The 16,147-nt window shown below is 40.4% G+C and overlaps 2 protein-coding genes across 31 annotated transcripts in view; one reads left to right on the forward strand and one right to left on the reverse strand.

The window, feature by feature from the left end:
• The window catches only part of RYR2 (ryanodine receptor 2), a 434,903-nt gene extending 424,727 nt beyond the window's left edge, over nucleotides 1-10,176 (reverse strand). For all 8 annotated transcript variants that reach the window (XM_087777049.1, XM_087777051.1, XM_087777048.1 and 5 more), the window contains exon 1: nucleotides 9,903-10,176. In XM_087777049.1, coding sequence (XP_087633175.1) covers nucleotides 9,903-9,950 — 48 coding nt within the window. In that variant the 5' untranslated portion in view covers nucleotides 9,951-10,176. The remainder of the gene's footprint in view (nucleotides 1-9,902) is intronic.
• Nucleotides 10,177-10,314: 138 nt separating this feature from the next.
• Nucleotides 10,315-16,147, forward strand: part of LOC148053269 (uncharacterized) — an 87,334-nt gene continuing 81,501 nt past the window's right edge. For 12 of the 23 annotated variants that reach the window (XR_015708012.1, XR_015708008.1, XR_015708010.1 and 9 more), the window contains exon 1: nucleotides 10,584-10,722. Coding sequence is in view for 11 of the 23 variants with exons in the window: in XM_087773596.1 (XP_087629722.1) it covers nucleotides 10,590-10,722 (133 nt within the window). In the remaining 12 variants the exon portion in view is untranslated. Of the gene's footprint in view, nucleotides 10,723-16,147 lie in introns of all 23 variants that reach the window. The other 11 variants (XM_087773596.1, XM_087773597.1, XM_087773601.1 and 8 more) reach the window with 1 other exon arrangement.

Here is a 16,147-nt window from a genome sequence, read left to right on the forward strand (position 1 = left end):
CTTTTCATTCTTATTGAGTATTTCGCTGCACCACATATTGTGAATTTTTTTTACTTTTCTGTTGCATGGAAAAGGGCATATGCGTTCCATCTCCCTAGAACGCGCAACAAGACTGCGTAAATGCACATAACTGTCTATGCATTAGCATTGCAAAATCTACTTCATAAACATGCAGAAAATAGTAAAAAAATGGAGTCACCTGACTGATGCTTATTTTCAGTCTAACCCTCAGTGTTAGAACCACACAGTGTTCTCATGACTTTTGTAGGGGTAAAGGCTTCTTATCCATCTGTATAGGTATTTAGGTGGCTGCTATCACCATTGGAACCAAATGCTTTATCAAAGACTGCTTCAGGATGAAGGTCATGTATCCGTACAGAGAGGTTTAATCATCTAGCTTGTGCTTAGCATACGTCCACTAGTTCTAATGAAACTATTCCACTTTGCAACTATAAAATAAGCACACCATAGGTGATTTTCAAATGTTTATCAGAATGGCTACATTCCTGGTGTACAATGAGGGTCAGTTATCAGTGAACAAACCCATCTATCCAGTAGTTCACGGAGTCTTAAGGAGATCTATCCAATTACCTAGGCTTACTTTGAACACTTTCATTCCTCCACCTAAATTCCTATATAAGGAATTCTACTTGGTCATCACAGGAAGGGAAGATGCTCATACACCAAGGGAAATTATCTAGCATATTCAGCAAAGGAAGATACTTTCCTCTTTCCCCTTTTTCCTTTTATGAAAGCAAAGAATGCATCCCACACAAAGCCCAGGCAGTCATTTTTTCCAGCTTTGCCTGGTTTGGAAGGAAGAAATATAGTGGAATCAAGCCAGAAATGGCTGTCTCTTACAGCTAATACAACTCCACTTTCTGGCAATCCCCAGGAAAACTCACAGCCAGCCAATGCAAATTGTGTGTTGCTTCTTTCCACCGTTCCTTTGAAAGAAGGACTGAAGCAGGGACAGTCTTCAAATCCAGTGCACTCAGTTTTCACAGCAGGATTCCAGAGAAGTTTTCACAGAGGTAGAGAGACAGGACATGCCAGTTTTCAGCATTTGGTTCTGCCAGCTAATATCCATCAGATATTATTTCCCACAGTCAAGTAAAAAACAATCAGATAATAGAAGTATGTTGTTATACAGCATTAATTACTCAGAAAATCTCTGGGAAACTGCCTCACAAAACATAATGATCTTGTTACTCCTTCTCTGTGGTCCTACAGTGTTCAGAGTATGAACAAAACCAAACCGAACAAAACAAAAAAGTTGTCCTGCACTAAAATGTCTTGCATGTTCAAAATTAACTGATCCATACATCTTATGGAAGGATACCTTGTCAACTTTTGCCAAAGTCCCTCTGGGAAGTCTATTGCATTACTAGGTAACCTATTATATTTCCAATTTCTTCAAGCGCATGGTAATTATAAGGAAGTCATTCCTGACTATGATAAACATTAAAGTATACCACAACACTGAAAGAGTGAACCCTCCTTTTTATTTAAAATTTAATGTAGCTGCTAGTGTGAATGCTCCTATAAACACATTAATATTACTGTAAAACTGACCCTTATAGCATTACATTTAAACAGAAATTGCAACTGTTGAATAAGTTAATACAGCTCATGTTAAGAGACCTTACCTGTCATATCTTTCACTTTCCAAACAGTAGGTGCATAGATACTAGTTTGTTTTTATTAAGCAATTCTGAGAAGCTAAGCAAAGCTTCTACTAAATTACAGTGCATGCCTCAAACATACATCTGTTCAAATCTATAGCCGAGTAATGTATCATTGGACTCTAGAAGTAGCAACATATTTGAAGAGTTTAAACCCTTCACCTGACAAGTTACAACACTGTTATTATGTAAAAAATTACAAGAAAAGCGAGAGTTCTTTCGTAAGTGAATACACAATTAGTTAATGAATCTCACACTTACTAACAAGGGAGCACAGCATAAAACTAGCACTGCAGTGAAAGCCGGTGGGAGTTCCTGCTAGTCCTTGCTAGGAAACTGGGGTGACCTTTCCTGTGATGATGTTGCAGGCAGCGGTGCCCTTAAGTTGCTCTATTTGTTACGATGAGAACAAAGAAATGCCACTGCTGTGCACCTGATGGGCACGGAATATTGTAGTAAGCTCCACACTGCTGTGGTTGCCTTTAAAAGGCTTAAACTGTTATCTAAACTAGTTCCTTCGTGCCTTTTCTCATTTACCGAGATGCATCAGGCAACAGGCAACCTCTTTAAGAGGCCTTCCATTCCCAGCGTGGTATCCACAACACAGCCAGGCATGGCTTAAATGTCACACACTTGCAAAACATAGCATAGGTCTTAAGCAGAATATAGACTAGAGACAAAAAGTTATGGCAGGCTATTCATACTTTGCTATTGGGAGAAATTCCAAGGTATAACTGTGACAATAATTAAAGTGCTCTGTTCTCACTTCCACCTGACCACAGTTAAGGTTTAAAATGGGTGTTTTCAAGCTGTCTGAAGGACAAAGAAACAGGATTCACATTTCAGCTTTCATTAAAAGAAAATGCATTACTCTTAAGTTTTTATCATTTTATTTGCCACATTTTATAGAAGTGTCTAGTAAAGCTTTTTAATCTAAATAAGAAAAAGCACTGACAAGATACTAGGACTAAAAGTTTGCCCTGGCTTTTACTTTTCCGGTCAATTTACTAGTTTGTTTGGGTTTGGGGGGTTTTTTGTTTGTTTTTGTTTTGGTTTGGTTTTGTTGTTGTTGGTTTTTTTGTTTTTGTGTTTGTTTTTTTTTTTACTTCTTGTTCTTCAGAAAAACCATACTCTCTTCCTCCTACTTCAGAACAACATTAATATTACTTCAAGAATTCATGTTATGAATACAAGTACAGACCAACAAAGGAAAAGTTAGACCAAATGAAATAGCTATCTGTATAATGCATATGCATGAATTTGGACAAAATATAAGAAAATTAGGGTGCTCAGATTATGTACTTCATTAGCTACTGCCTCTATTCCCCTATGCTCAATGCTCTAGCAGAAATTTCAAACCAAGTAGCTCGATCAAGGCAGAACTCAGCTTCTGGTAGTTTTATATATCAATAAGAAGTTCCCACAAAAGAGATATAGAACTTTCCTCGCAAAAGAGGAGACCATTTTTGTTCAGAGATGAAGTCTAGAATGGTATTAACAGGAAAACATTACCCATTCAACCTTAGAAATTACTTGTTTTGAGAATTTATTCTTTTGAGGAACTGTCCACTTGCAATCAATAGCAAAATTCTTGTTGATGATGGATAAAAGAGCAAGCCCCTCACCAATATAAAATACAAACAGAAAATTGCTGTGAATTTATTTGTACATTAGTACCATGAAAGGGACAGCCATCTCCAGAAATTCATAGAGCTTAATTTCCCAGAAGTGATGCACTAAGGGATTCATCACATAAGCCATAAAGAAAATCTCCGAACAGCATCATAGCTAGGAGCAATTCTGACCAGAAGACTGAATCTCCCATAGAGTTTTGCAGTATTTTTCAAAAACAAACCTGCATTTACACAGGAACAACTATTACGTGCACATTTCTAGCCATTCTGCCTGCAAACAACGTCTGCATATGAAATCCTGGTTATGCTGAAATCAACAGCTCTACCTTCATAGGGATTACAGTTTCACTCTTGAGACTTGGAACAGCACTTCACAGCAGTGACCACGAGACCCATTAAAATTAACATATGCAAAAAACAAATATTTTCTTAAAGTGGTACTCTAAAAATACTTTGTTCATTTCACTAATATATTTATTTTAGCTATTCTTATCAACACTTAATATGTAGCAGTAAATGTGTGGTACTTATTTATGACAATCAAGCAGAGCTCCAGTCTATGAGACTTCTGTACAGCATTTGCGAGTAAGTATTTGCTAATAAGTAAAGAGATATTACTCCTTTTGTGCGCAAATTAAGAAAAAAAGATTGAGACACAATATAGAAAATACATTGCTGACTTCTTCCATCAATCACCATTAAAATCACAACCACCACAGTAAGAGAAAGTTAAAATTCTCTCATTCACCCTGATAAAATGTGTTCGTTTTACAGTTCAACAAAGGTTAGTTATATACTAGTACCATGACAAAACAAATTTATGTCACTTAAGTTTTATTAGGAAGGATAGGAATACATACGCAGTTTCTGACTTTTCTTTTGTCATCCACACAAAGCCAAGTCTACTTTTTCAGTCCATTCAGGAAATTTAAACAAAAGCCTAGGTGTAATTCAGAAAACAAAACCAAAACTAACTCAGATTTTTAACATGAAGCATCCATAAGTATAAAAGTCATAAGAAAAAGATCTCTGTATTTTCCGTTTAATTCATATACTTCCTGGATGCAGCCCACCGTCAGTATTTCCTCACAGTTTCCAATCTTTTACCTCGATTTAGAGAAATACTTCAGTACATCCCTATCCCTGCGCAAGAAAGAATGGTGTACTTTCCTGAATTAGAATCATCCTGTGCACTTTCCACACAGCTATATGAGAGGAAAACCACCTTTACAATATGCCTGTAATAATATAGCATTCAAATAGAGAAGTCAAAGGCAGACATAGCCCTGGAGACCATGCTAAACCTTAGGTCAGAAATTAATTGGAATTCCCTCTTTATAGTCTGTCCACAGCTTAAGTTCCTGCAATAGATTTTCCTCAGGCCTTCACAACGCTAAAGAGCACCATGCATCAAAATATCTTCAGGCACTGGAAGGAAGGAAGAGCAGCTCTGCCTCTCAGCACATTAGCCAACCAACGCACAGGGACAGCAAGAAACTTCCCTGGTGGACCAACTATTTGCTACAGCGCTTCCTCAGCCTCCTTCTCACACATCTGATAAAGACACCTTTCAGATGCAGAACACTGGACAGGATAGCACACAGACTAGACAACTGATTTTTTCCAGTAATATCATTTTAATGGTGGTATAAAGTGACTGTCAAACAATTCTGGAATCAAAAAATGTATATATAAAAAAATGTTCACAAGTAATTCCCAAATAAGAAATGGACTATGTGTCCTAGCTAAAACCCGTTCATTACAAACAGCCTGTCCGGCTCAATTCCAAAATAGAATTTGAGATCATATTCAGTATCTGTACTGCAGTGCAGTGCCTTAGAGAGGAAGGTACAAATGCTGCAATCTCAGCCACGCCAGCCCTCACACGAGCTGTTCAACAGTGGTCTCTTGTGCCAGTCCCTGGTGAATCTTCAGAAGTCACATACTGGCAGGTACCAGAAATACTTTTTAAAATAAACAAAGGCTAGCCAAAGTGTTTTTCAGTGTTCTTTCCTTCTAAAATTGCTCCTAATATCCAAGGTTGCTTTTGAGCATTTTCTTCAGTGCATTCTGGCAGCTGCGTTTGTATGTTTGACGATTGCAGCTGCCAGAATCTAACATATTTTGATAAACCCCTTTAAAGACAAACAGCATATGAAAAACATCAAGGGATTAAAAAAAAAAAAATCTATTCTATTTCACTGAGATTCACAATTCTTCTTATGTTTAGCTACTTATTTTACAATAATCTTCAGATCTTGTTTCTCCAGGTTCCTTTTGCATCCTCTAATTCCACAGAATCTTCATATGCTTAGATGCCATCCTGAATGATTTTTAGTCAGATTTAAAGTGACGTTCATTGTTTAAATGCTGCTGTAATGAGGAATATCTGGAACACAAGTGATGCTGGAATCACAGAATTCCTGTCCTTGAAATGTGACCACATTAGATTCTTAATTTCAGAATGAAGAAAAATTCTCTGCCGTCAACTCCATTCTTTTATTATTTGAAGTATTAAATCCCAGCACTGAGCGAATAAAATCTTTTGCATGTCAAATATGCAAAAAATAATGTTTAACTAAACTAAAAGTTGGAAAGTGCCCTTACACTTGACAGTCATGCTCAGAAAAATGAAGTCCATGTAGAAAACACAGCAGCACAGAATATGTTCACACAAGCAAAAGATCCTATTTTACTGCAAGTTGCTAATTAAACAAATGAAAAAAAGCATTAGAAGAGAGCACAGAGTGGAACACTGGCATTCCAATCTTTAAAAAAAGGGAAGAGATGAAAAGGAGACAACAACTCCAGCAGACCTGGGACAATGTGCTGCTCACGCTGATTATGCTTCTGATTTCTGACAGGCGTGCTAGTCTTCACTGTCTCAGAGGACAGTGAGAAAGACCATAACCCTGTCAGCCTTACTTTAGTGTGTCCTGGCAGTGTCTCCTACCATAAACATCTAAAGGAAGACCTGCCTCTAATTTAAGAAACTCCACAACTCCAGAAAACCATACATACTGGCATCAGGAACAGCCCAAGATCAAATAGCTAAATTACACATTTCTCATCACTCCTAGGTACATATTGCTCCCAAAATTCAGGACACTTTTAACCAATAAAAGGGATACTCATAGGCAATATTCTGGTGAAATACTGCCATTGTTTTAATCCTATCATCAGCTTACCACCTCACTCCACCTCCACACAAAGGCCTTCCCTTATGGGGGTTCTGCACCACAAAAAATAGTCCTTGCACGTGTGCCTTATGGAAGGAGCCTATGCATTTAGGCAAAAACATTTTCTGTTCTCTCCTGGAACTCTGAATTATTTTCCACCCTGGTCAATTACATATCAAAAAAAAACAAAAAAAAAAACACAAACGCGCGGAAAAACAGGTCATTTCAGTATTAACCATAAATATTTTAGATTCTTGAATGTAAATACTAACAAATGGAAGGTTTTTTTGTACACATCTTTCTAGTATTTAAAAAACAAATCCTCTACAGGGAAGAAGTCCTCCCCAGACACACAACTAATAAAAGCAAGAGCAGGATACTTGCTCCTCTTCACTCCTCTTGCACAGCACACGTGCATTCGGTGTGAGAAGTCAGGAGAATGTACATCCTAGCCTAATAAAGGCTACACATAATACAAGGTCATCTCCACCTGGAGTATTCAGTGAAGTAATGAGGGAGACCCCTGTCTGTGGAGAAGCATGTAATTCACAGAACCATAGAAGATTTCCTTGAGGAGAACTGAACAGCACAGAGCTGAATTCCAATCTGTCCAAAGTTATTTCAAACATTAAGGACTGATGCTTCCAGAAATCCAGGGCGTTAACAGGTTACATTCACTTCTCAGAAGTGACGTATTAAACTCCAATTGTTCCCAAAAGAAACAGAAATCCACCCTAGCAGCAAATTTGCAGGAGGAAATGCATCATGCCACCTTATAAAAAAATAAGAATAAAATAAAAGCAGCAAACGAAGAAGAGGAATCATTAGGTAAGCAGGAATATGTGAAGAGGAAAGGAAAAAGAAATTACAAATCAACACATAGATGGCAAATAAAAACTCAGTTTAGTAGCTTAATGCAAATAAAGGAATTTTTTTCATTTAATAAAATCTCATATTTCTCTTTAAACATTAAAAATAATATATTGTGTTTACATTCCAGGGTAAACTCTAAAGATGCTACAGTAATTTTGAAACATCGGAAAGAGAATACATAATTTTAGAAAGTTTATCAGGTCCTATCAAAAGAAGAAAATATGAAAAGCACCGTTTACATGTAGTAGGCCTACAGATGTCATCATTAAGGTATTCAAAGCACAGAAAGCTTTTTTGCTTGCATAAGGTGTTCTTTGAAATGTTCTGTTTTATCTACCAACCAGTTACGAATCCATCTGTCTAATTACTGTTTTAAAAATAAATAACTAAAAAGAGAAACTGCAGCAATTACCAGGTAATATCCAATTTCCAGTGCTTTCTATCAATGCCACCCAGAAAGTTACGCACATCTAATAGCTTTAGAGAATACGAATCCAAACTTTCTAAGAAAAGATAGCAGGAAGACTACATCGCGAATATGTCTTAAAGCAACTGACTTTTCCAAGTAATGTTCATAACTTTGACAAAGTGGAAGGAAAAGAGGAATAAAAATCACTACTTAGATACAACTACAGATTAGAGATTCAAAACTTCACATGAAAGGATATTTCTCAGGCCTTTTTTATTTCACTACACAAAAAGCCTCCCCCATGCCTCAGTTTACCATATTCAAGGTCATTTTACCACCAGTACAACATTCTAAAAATTTTTCAAGTATTGTCTGAGGCTGGGTTTGCCAAATCTGTATTAAGCCTGATGCACATTATCAGGAGTGCTGTTTTACGTAACATGCTGCTGCTGTCAGGTGCTGTAGTTTAACATTACTGTATATGTGCAGAGCAGTATTAGCATGCTCACTGCTTCTCTTTCCCTATTAAGCATTCAGATAACAGCCCTTCCATGAGCTAAGCTTAACATCCAAACCTGCAGTAAGACCGTCATTGTGCAAGTCTTCCAAAAATGTTTACCAGTGAGAAGTACTAATAATAAAACTCTCATAAATTGAGATGACAAGTTATCTTTCAAAGAAGTATTTTTCTGTTTTGTCTTTAGGTGTTAGACAACACTACAATAGAAGTCACATAACGCCGAGAGGAAAAAAAGTTGACAGTCTTCATGCCAGTGTTGCATAACCGCTGTATTCCCTGTAAAACCAGATTTTCTAAGAATTCTCAAACAAACAAACAAACAAACAAAAAGAACAGGCTGTATGTCTATTATTTTACAGTTTCTGATTGAAACAAACACAAGATGACTGAGATCCAGGATTCATAATGCTGAAAACAGCATATGAATATGCTTCCCATAGATTAGGTGGCTTGCTTTCCCCTCCTTTTTTAATGTATTTTCTTAGAAGACATTGATCTTGAACATTTCTGAATCAGACTGTACTAAATAAAAAGGAAGCTACGCTTTACCCTACAGCCTCAGTGTTTTTAGCTCTACTTATCAAATGTCTCAGCAATTTTTCCTCAAACTGTGACAGGGTTTGTGTACACCACCATTCAAATATGCCCATCTGCAAAACTTGCTAGGATTGTGCATATAAACAGCACTTGGGAGATGGCCCAGAAGGTAAATAAAAGCACTGCTTGAAGAAAAATAATCCAGATAAGCATAAAATGCAGCAGTCCTGATGTATTAATTAAACCGAGGGAAGAAATGCTCTAGCGCCTTAACATGCTGTGGACCGAAGAAAGCAGAAGTAAAGAAAGGATGCTCACCAAAAAAAAAAAAAAAAAAAAAAAACCAAAAACGTATTAGTCTGCGCTCGGCGAGGAGAACGCCTGCAAGTTAGTGGGAGCCTTGGTGGAGAGGGGGTGGGGTGGGAGAGGTGATTTTTTTTCAATTCTATTTTTGCCAAAGGAGTGCGATTGCAGCTTTTAAGCTGGGGAGGGCTGCCTGGTTAGTATCTGCAGTACGCGAACCCATCGGCGGGTGGGAAGGCAGCGCGGAGAGGCTCCCGTGGGGAGGCGGCGGGGGCGCCCTGCCGCGCCGCTCGCCCTCCGCCCGGCCGCCCGCACCTCACCTCACCCCGCCCGGGGTCTCCCCGCCGCCCGCACCTCACCTCACCCCGCCCGGGGTCTCCCCGCCGCCCCGCTCCCGGGGCAGGCACCGCCGCCTCCCCCCTCCCGCTTATCCCGGCATCGCCAACGGAGCGAGCGGTTAGTTATCGCCCCTCCGCCCGCGGGTACGGGCGCACAGGCTGCCAGGCGGAGAGGGAAGGGGCCGGGGCTCCGGAGCCCTCCCTGACAGGGCTCCCCCGGGGCGGCGGGGGCAGAGCGCAGCCGCCTCCCGCTGCCCCCTCCCGGCTCCCACCCAGGCGCGGGCAGGAGCCCGCCCTCCCCCGCACACGGAGCCTCGGTGCCCCCCGCCCCGCAGCCCTCCTCAGGGCAAGGGCCGGGCGGCGCCCCCCCCCGCAGCCCCTCGCCCGCGCAGCCCCGGCCCCCTGCCCCACGCCCGGCGCTTACAGTTCGCAGGAACTGGATCTCGTCCTCGCCCTCGCCCCCCTCGGCCATGGCTCCCCCTCTCTCTCCTTCTCCCGGGTGCTGCTCCCGGTGCCCGGGCGGGCGGCGGCGGTCGCTCCCTGCGGGGAGGCGGCGGCGGCAGGAGGCTCACGGCCGCGCCGCACCGGGCTGGGCTGGGGCAAGTGCGAGGGCGGCGGAGCCGGCAGCCCCAGCCCGGCCCTCGCTGCCAGCGGGGTGCGGGTGGCCGTGCGCCTGCAGCGGGTTGACAGCTCTGCCCAGCCGCCTCGCCGCCAGTGCCTGCCACGGGGGAGGGGGTTGCGATTAACCGGGGGAGGAGGGGGAGGCGGAGCTCCCCGGCCCCCCCGCCGCTGCAGGTGATCCGCAGCCCGCTCCCTCCGCACTCCAAACCCGCCGCCCAGCGCCCCTTACTGGCTGCTCCGCGGAGAGGCGGCTGACGGCTCGCCCGCCTGCCGCCGCCGCCGGGGGGGCTCACCTCAGGGGCTCGCCTCAGCGGCCCGCCTCGGGGGCTGCTGCCCGACCCACCGGCCCGAGACGGGCGGCCGTGTCACACCTGCCTCACACGGCTCGGGGCCTGCGGCCGCCTCAGCTCCTGCGGGAGCTCCCCGGTAGGCCGGCGGGTGCGAGCGCCGTGTCCGCCGGGGCAAGCCTGTCCCTCCGGAGTTCGGCGTGATGGGCTGCGTGAGCCGTGCCTCGGGAGAGGGAGAATTTAAGCGGGTTTGCACCAGTTTGCTGCCAGTGCCCTCGGGGAGAAGAGGTGGAAGGTGCAACGTGGCTCCACCGGCTGTCGGCCTCCAACGATCGTGTGAGTGAGCTTCATCCAGGGCAAATGAAAGGCTTTAAAATCCAATTTCCTTGAAGGATAGCAACCGTGTGTTTACCATGGGGTAAAGCAGAGGGTTGACATGGAATAGCATCATCTTCCATCAGAGTTCGCGCAGTCCGTACCATACAAAGGACCCGTTAGTTCTAGCAGTGAGGGAGCTAGGCCTCCAGCAGAAAGAAGTTTGGCAACCCACAAGAGCTGCAGGACTTTTAACATCAACAGCACTCTGGAATAAATATATAGCGGAAAGGCTCTGCTAATGGGATGCAATGGTTATGAGGTGAAGACAGTAGAATATTTAAAAAATTGTAAAATGAACATTGGATCGTTGACAGAGCGGAATGTGCAAGGGATGTGTGACTGCAGAAGGCTTTTGAAGGAGCAAAACCAGTAAACATAATGAAATCACAATAATTTTGGTAAACAGAGTATATGGCTAGCATAACGGAAGACATAGTAAGTGTTTCTTGAGAAGCCATACCCATAATCTGTAACTTTACACTGTTCAAGGACATCATGAAAAAGTACTATTAAACGCTTCTACTGAGATTTTATCATTATTTCCAGCAGTACAAAACCTGTTCTTCTGACAGATTGGAAATTGCAAGAGCAGCCAAGACCCATAAGGTCTCTGGAGCAAGTGATGTATGGGTATTTAATACAGAGGTTCTACAGATGAACTCCAGAGTTATGACAGCTTAAGCATTTCCTTTAGAATTTCCTTTTTTTTTTTCCAGTTTTCAGTTACTCTGCTGACTTCAAGAGATTTTTAGCTCTCAAACTTACTCCTGACTGAAAATTTTTTTCTAAGTATGATAAAATAGTGAAAGACATTTTTTCATATTGTTGCAATATTCAAACCTCTTAAATATCCCTTCCTCCAAATTATTTCAGTTGAGAGATATTTCTTAAAACAGACCCCTATTATGAGGAAAAGTCCCAAATTTGAATAACTTTACAAACTTAGGTTTCATGAAGGTGCACTGAACAAATATAATTGCACTTTATCCCACTTTTACAAAACAAGTCAGTTCCAACACAACAATTTGCAAATGTATTTCGTATGGATGTAAAGCTCAGTTCACATGGGTTTACAGGACCAAGGTCTTGGTTAGATCATAGAACATCCAGGATACTTTCCATCATGCTTTGAAGGTGAGTAGTAGATTAGATGCCTGCTTTATTTGCTGCATGTAAGGCAAGGACATTATAAAGAAAAGAAAGAAAAAAACCTATAAATAGTCCACTATAACATCAGTGGCTGAAACATTTTGTACAGTTTTCAGTACAACATTATGACATAATCAAAGTCGTTCCAAGAAGTGTGGAACTGGTGATGCCTGGTTTCTTATAGATTTGAAGCTCATAATTAGACTCTTTGGTGTTTAGCAAGATGCAAATTCCAGCTGAAGCTTCTCCATGCTAGGGCAGTAATATTTCTCTAACATGCAGATTTGTTGATGTCTAATATGAGTGACAGGTATGCTGCAGTTTTTCAGACAGCAGCTAATACACTCTGGTGTCTTCTTTACCCATACATCTGTTTTCATGAAATGGCTAGAAGCATATATGCTACTCTTAGCCTTCTGTTCAACTGTTGGAATTTCCCAGTTAGTTTGAAAGATATTGTGCAGTAACAGAGATGTTATAATAACAGAGTAACAGTATGGCTACATAATTTGCTTAGGGAGCAAAGTTAAAAGTAGTAAAGGTAAAAGATTCTTCTGGAAACTTTTTTGAACAGGGTGATAAAGATCAAATGTAGTTGGAAGCACAGCTTCCTGTTAAAGTATTCATCAAGGATAAATACTCACATGTGCATACACCATACACGTAGAATATTAGATGTACACATGTGCAAAATACATATTAAATATAGTTCTAAAATATACATAGAATACAAAGTCAGCACATGCACAAAAATGCCTGAACAAGCTAAGTAAATTCCTGATGGACATAGCTTTGACTCCCTCTACATTACCTGCCCACACCAATCAGCTACAATGCATGTGCCGCTCCCCTTTCCGCTCAAAACACACAGGCTTACTCTACCTGCATGAAAAGATCAGGAATGTTTTCAAAACGTTCAGGATATTGGACTGGTGTTGTGTTTTAAAAGGAATGCACTTTGGCTGATATGAGGTTTTAATCAGTAGCTATGCTTAATTGCATTGAATAATTAAAAACAACTGATAGTTTTTAAGTGGAAATAGCATCATAGTTTCTGTCATAACAGGTAGTAATGTAAAGTTCGCAGAATTGTTTCTTAGATGGACTAGTGGGAAAACTAGAGGAATAAACATCCTCCGTGACTGGTATTTGCAGGTGGCATTCAGTGGAATTGCTTTTTTTTGTGTGGGTGTCGAAGAACAGGGCACTTTGCTACAGGACTGCCAGTCCCAAAGTTCAAGATGCCAGTCAACCCTGTAGCACTTAACTTCGTGTTTCCCACTCTTATTTGCTCATTTTCAGTTTACATTACATCTGATTATGCCCACTGTTTTCCACAAGTCTGAAAATTTTTATCACCAACAACTGTGCCTTCCACAGAAAAATGCAGAAAAAAACAGTTTCTCCTTCTGCCAAAATAATCCCATACTGATTTGGGAAGTTAAAGTTTTTAACACAGCCTCTGAAAATTAACAAAAAGTTTTAGTAAGAAAATTGTCGTTCCCTTGCAGCTCTAATTTATGTTTTGGTAGCTAACTAGTTGTCTTATGACATGCATGTAGTACGTCTGCTCCTTTTTCATCTGACCTAGAAGCAGTCTTTCGAATTTTCAGTCCAGAAGTTCTCCCACATTGTGTGACCTGCTGCTTACCATGTCCTGTTCCTTTTGTTGCCTCGTTCTTGCTATGTTCTTCTTAAAATCCCATTTGAAATCTGCCCGTCTCCATGCACATTTGTGATTGTCACTGTGATAGATTGTTTACTTAGTGCATTTTGCCTTTGGATTTTGCAAGGGCTTCTTCCTCCTGCAACCCTAGTTTATCAAGGCAGGAGCACTGTGAGGATCTGTAATATGTCCTTAGTAATTTTCATTAAAAACAGGTTTCTTGGTATGATGCAGAGGCAATACAGCAGCACCAGTGCAACAGTGCTGCTGAGGTACCCCAGCAGGATTCTGAACTGAACATAAATTGACACTATTATATGATTTTTAGCACTTTAATTTCATAAATTTTAATCACCTAAATTAGGAAACTTTTATGATGTTAGGAGAAGATGCACAGATATGTTTGTATGCACACACTCAAAGTAATAATCTATGTAAAACAAATGATGTCTGCTGTCTATAATAAGTATTGTGAACGTTTAGTATTCAGTAACATGAAGGGAACTCCCAGATGTGTCTTTGTTTTCATCTAGCAGAATATACTACCACACTGTTTTGTTCTTCTTAGAAGCACAGAATAAGATAATGCCCATAGGAATGAAATGGGACAGACACTATCCTTTCTTCCTCGCATTGTTCTTTCTTACAGCATGTCGGACTTCCCAGCCAGATATCAATCTTGAAAACATGTTATTCCAAATGGTGTAAAACTAGAGAGATTGCATCTCCGATCACATGTCATAAATCAAGACCACTGTGGTCAATGAAATGGAAGCAGTGTAAAATCTATGCCGGTTTAGGTCCCAACTGTGACTTGGAAACAAGAATAAAAGTAATAGACCCAATTCCACATTGAATTTAAAATGAGTTTTTATTGCAGATTAGCAGAGTTTAAGGAAGCATAATTATATCTAAGACCACATAGTTATATGCTTGTCATGATCACCCCAGAGTTCAATAATGTACTGCATTTTCTTTAGTTAGTGCTTATCCTGAACACATAAAATACAGTATAAATGTTCATTGCGTGTCTGTCATTAAGTATATGTTCTGTACTCTATATATAGCCTGTATGCAAGAATTTACATAGCAATACAGTGTTACAATAAAATTCAGACAGTGAAGCTTTCCCTCTTTTATGAGAACTTTGGTTTTAAGCAAAAGCAAAGGCAAGCCCATTAAATCTTTCTTAATTACAGGAAAAGTCTTCCAAAAAATTGCATTTTGCATTTGGACATGTACAGTCATTTTCTAAGACCTTTTCTGTTACTTTGCCTTCTGTTGTCAGCTGCAGCTAGTGAGCTCATGCCTAAGTATAGTCTGGAACATAGCTGTGGCAAAGTCTGAAAATCCACACTTCTTACCCTAGACCAAGAAACTGTCACTATCTGAAGCATCCTTCCTGGCAAAGCTCAAAGCTTTTCATTTTTCTTTTCATTATTGTGTGTGGGATTATTAACGTTAATGAGGAGCTATGGATCTTGTGTTTTAGATTTTGAGGAATAATAGTTTGCTTGGGTTTTCATATTCCTGTCTCCTTGGAGTTTTTATTGCTCTTTTAATCTTTTTCTAATGTACTTTCTGTTAAATTCACTCAAAGCTGTTGGGAGGCACTAAACCCAGAAGAAATAGTTTTTTGGAGGGATGTCTTTTGTTTTGATTTTTTTTTTTGCTTTCATCTGTTTAGGGGCATTAATGTATTATGTTTCTAAATGTTGTTGGAATACAGTAAAAAAGCACATGAAATACCATCCTCAAAACAGACTTTCCTGGTTTCCTAGGTCTTGTAACAGGTTATGTTGTTGTGTAACTGTATATTAGTACTGTATGGTTATGATGTATATGAGGATATATCCAGCTCTCTCGCTTTTATTGACAAATAGAGATGTGTTGGTGCTTTCTTCAGCTGGCATCCTTGAAATTGAAATTCCATCTGCGTTTAGCCAATGATAAGGAAGCAATAGGAAGGTAATTCTAATTTTATTAATAATTTATATTAACCATATGTCAATCTCAAAAATCAATGCAGTTGCAAATAGTTGGAGATAATCAGGTTTCAAAGGTGTTTCAAAATCTTTTCAAGTAAGCATCTAGATATTCAGTGTTCCTGATTTATTCTGAATGAGTTAATATCTGAGTAGCTAATTAACTCTCTGGAACAAAGAAGGGGAAATCCCTCCTTCATATTATTAATATCCAGCAATCTGCTGCATAGTTTTCCAGTAAAGCCCTACATAACGTATAAAACCAGGAAAACTTCATGCCCTGTCCCTAAGATGACAATCTTTGCTATGAAGTCCAGTTGTGTGATATTTAACAACTCTAGTCTGTGTTTCTAAACAAACAGGCAGTTTTCTGGGAGAAATTTTAGTAGCCATAGGGCTACTCTGTAACTTGAAGAATGCAAATAATTTTTAAGAGATTTGTCTATCTCAAAAGAAACTTGTTTGGAAAGGCAGTTTTTTCACACTTTCATTTTCAAAAAATGAAATTTCAGTGATACAGCAGACTTGCATTTTGTTCTGGGGGGACAAAGAACAGTTTTTTCATGGCTGCTGAGATGACCAG

The sequence above is a fragment of the Nipponia nippon genome, unplaced genomic scaffold, assembly GCF_047370975.1.
Source record: "Nipponia nippon isolate SJK-2023a ecotype South Korea unplaced genomic scaffold, ASM4737097v1 scaffold_4, whole genome shotgun sequence".
In the NCBI taxonomy this organism is placed as follows: domain Eukaryota; kingdom Metazoa; phylum Chordata; class Aves; order Pelecaniformes; family Threskiornithidae; genus Nipponia; species Nipponia nippon.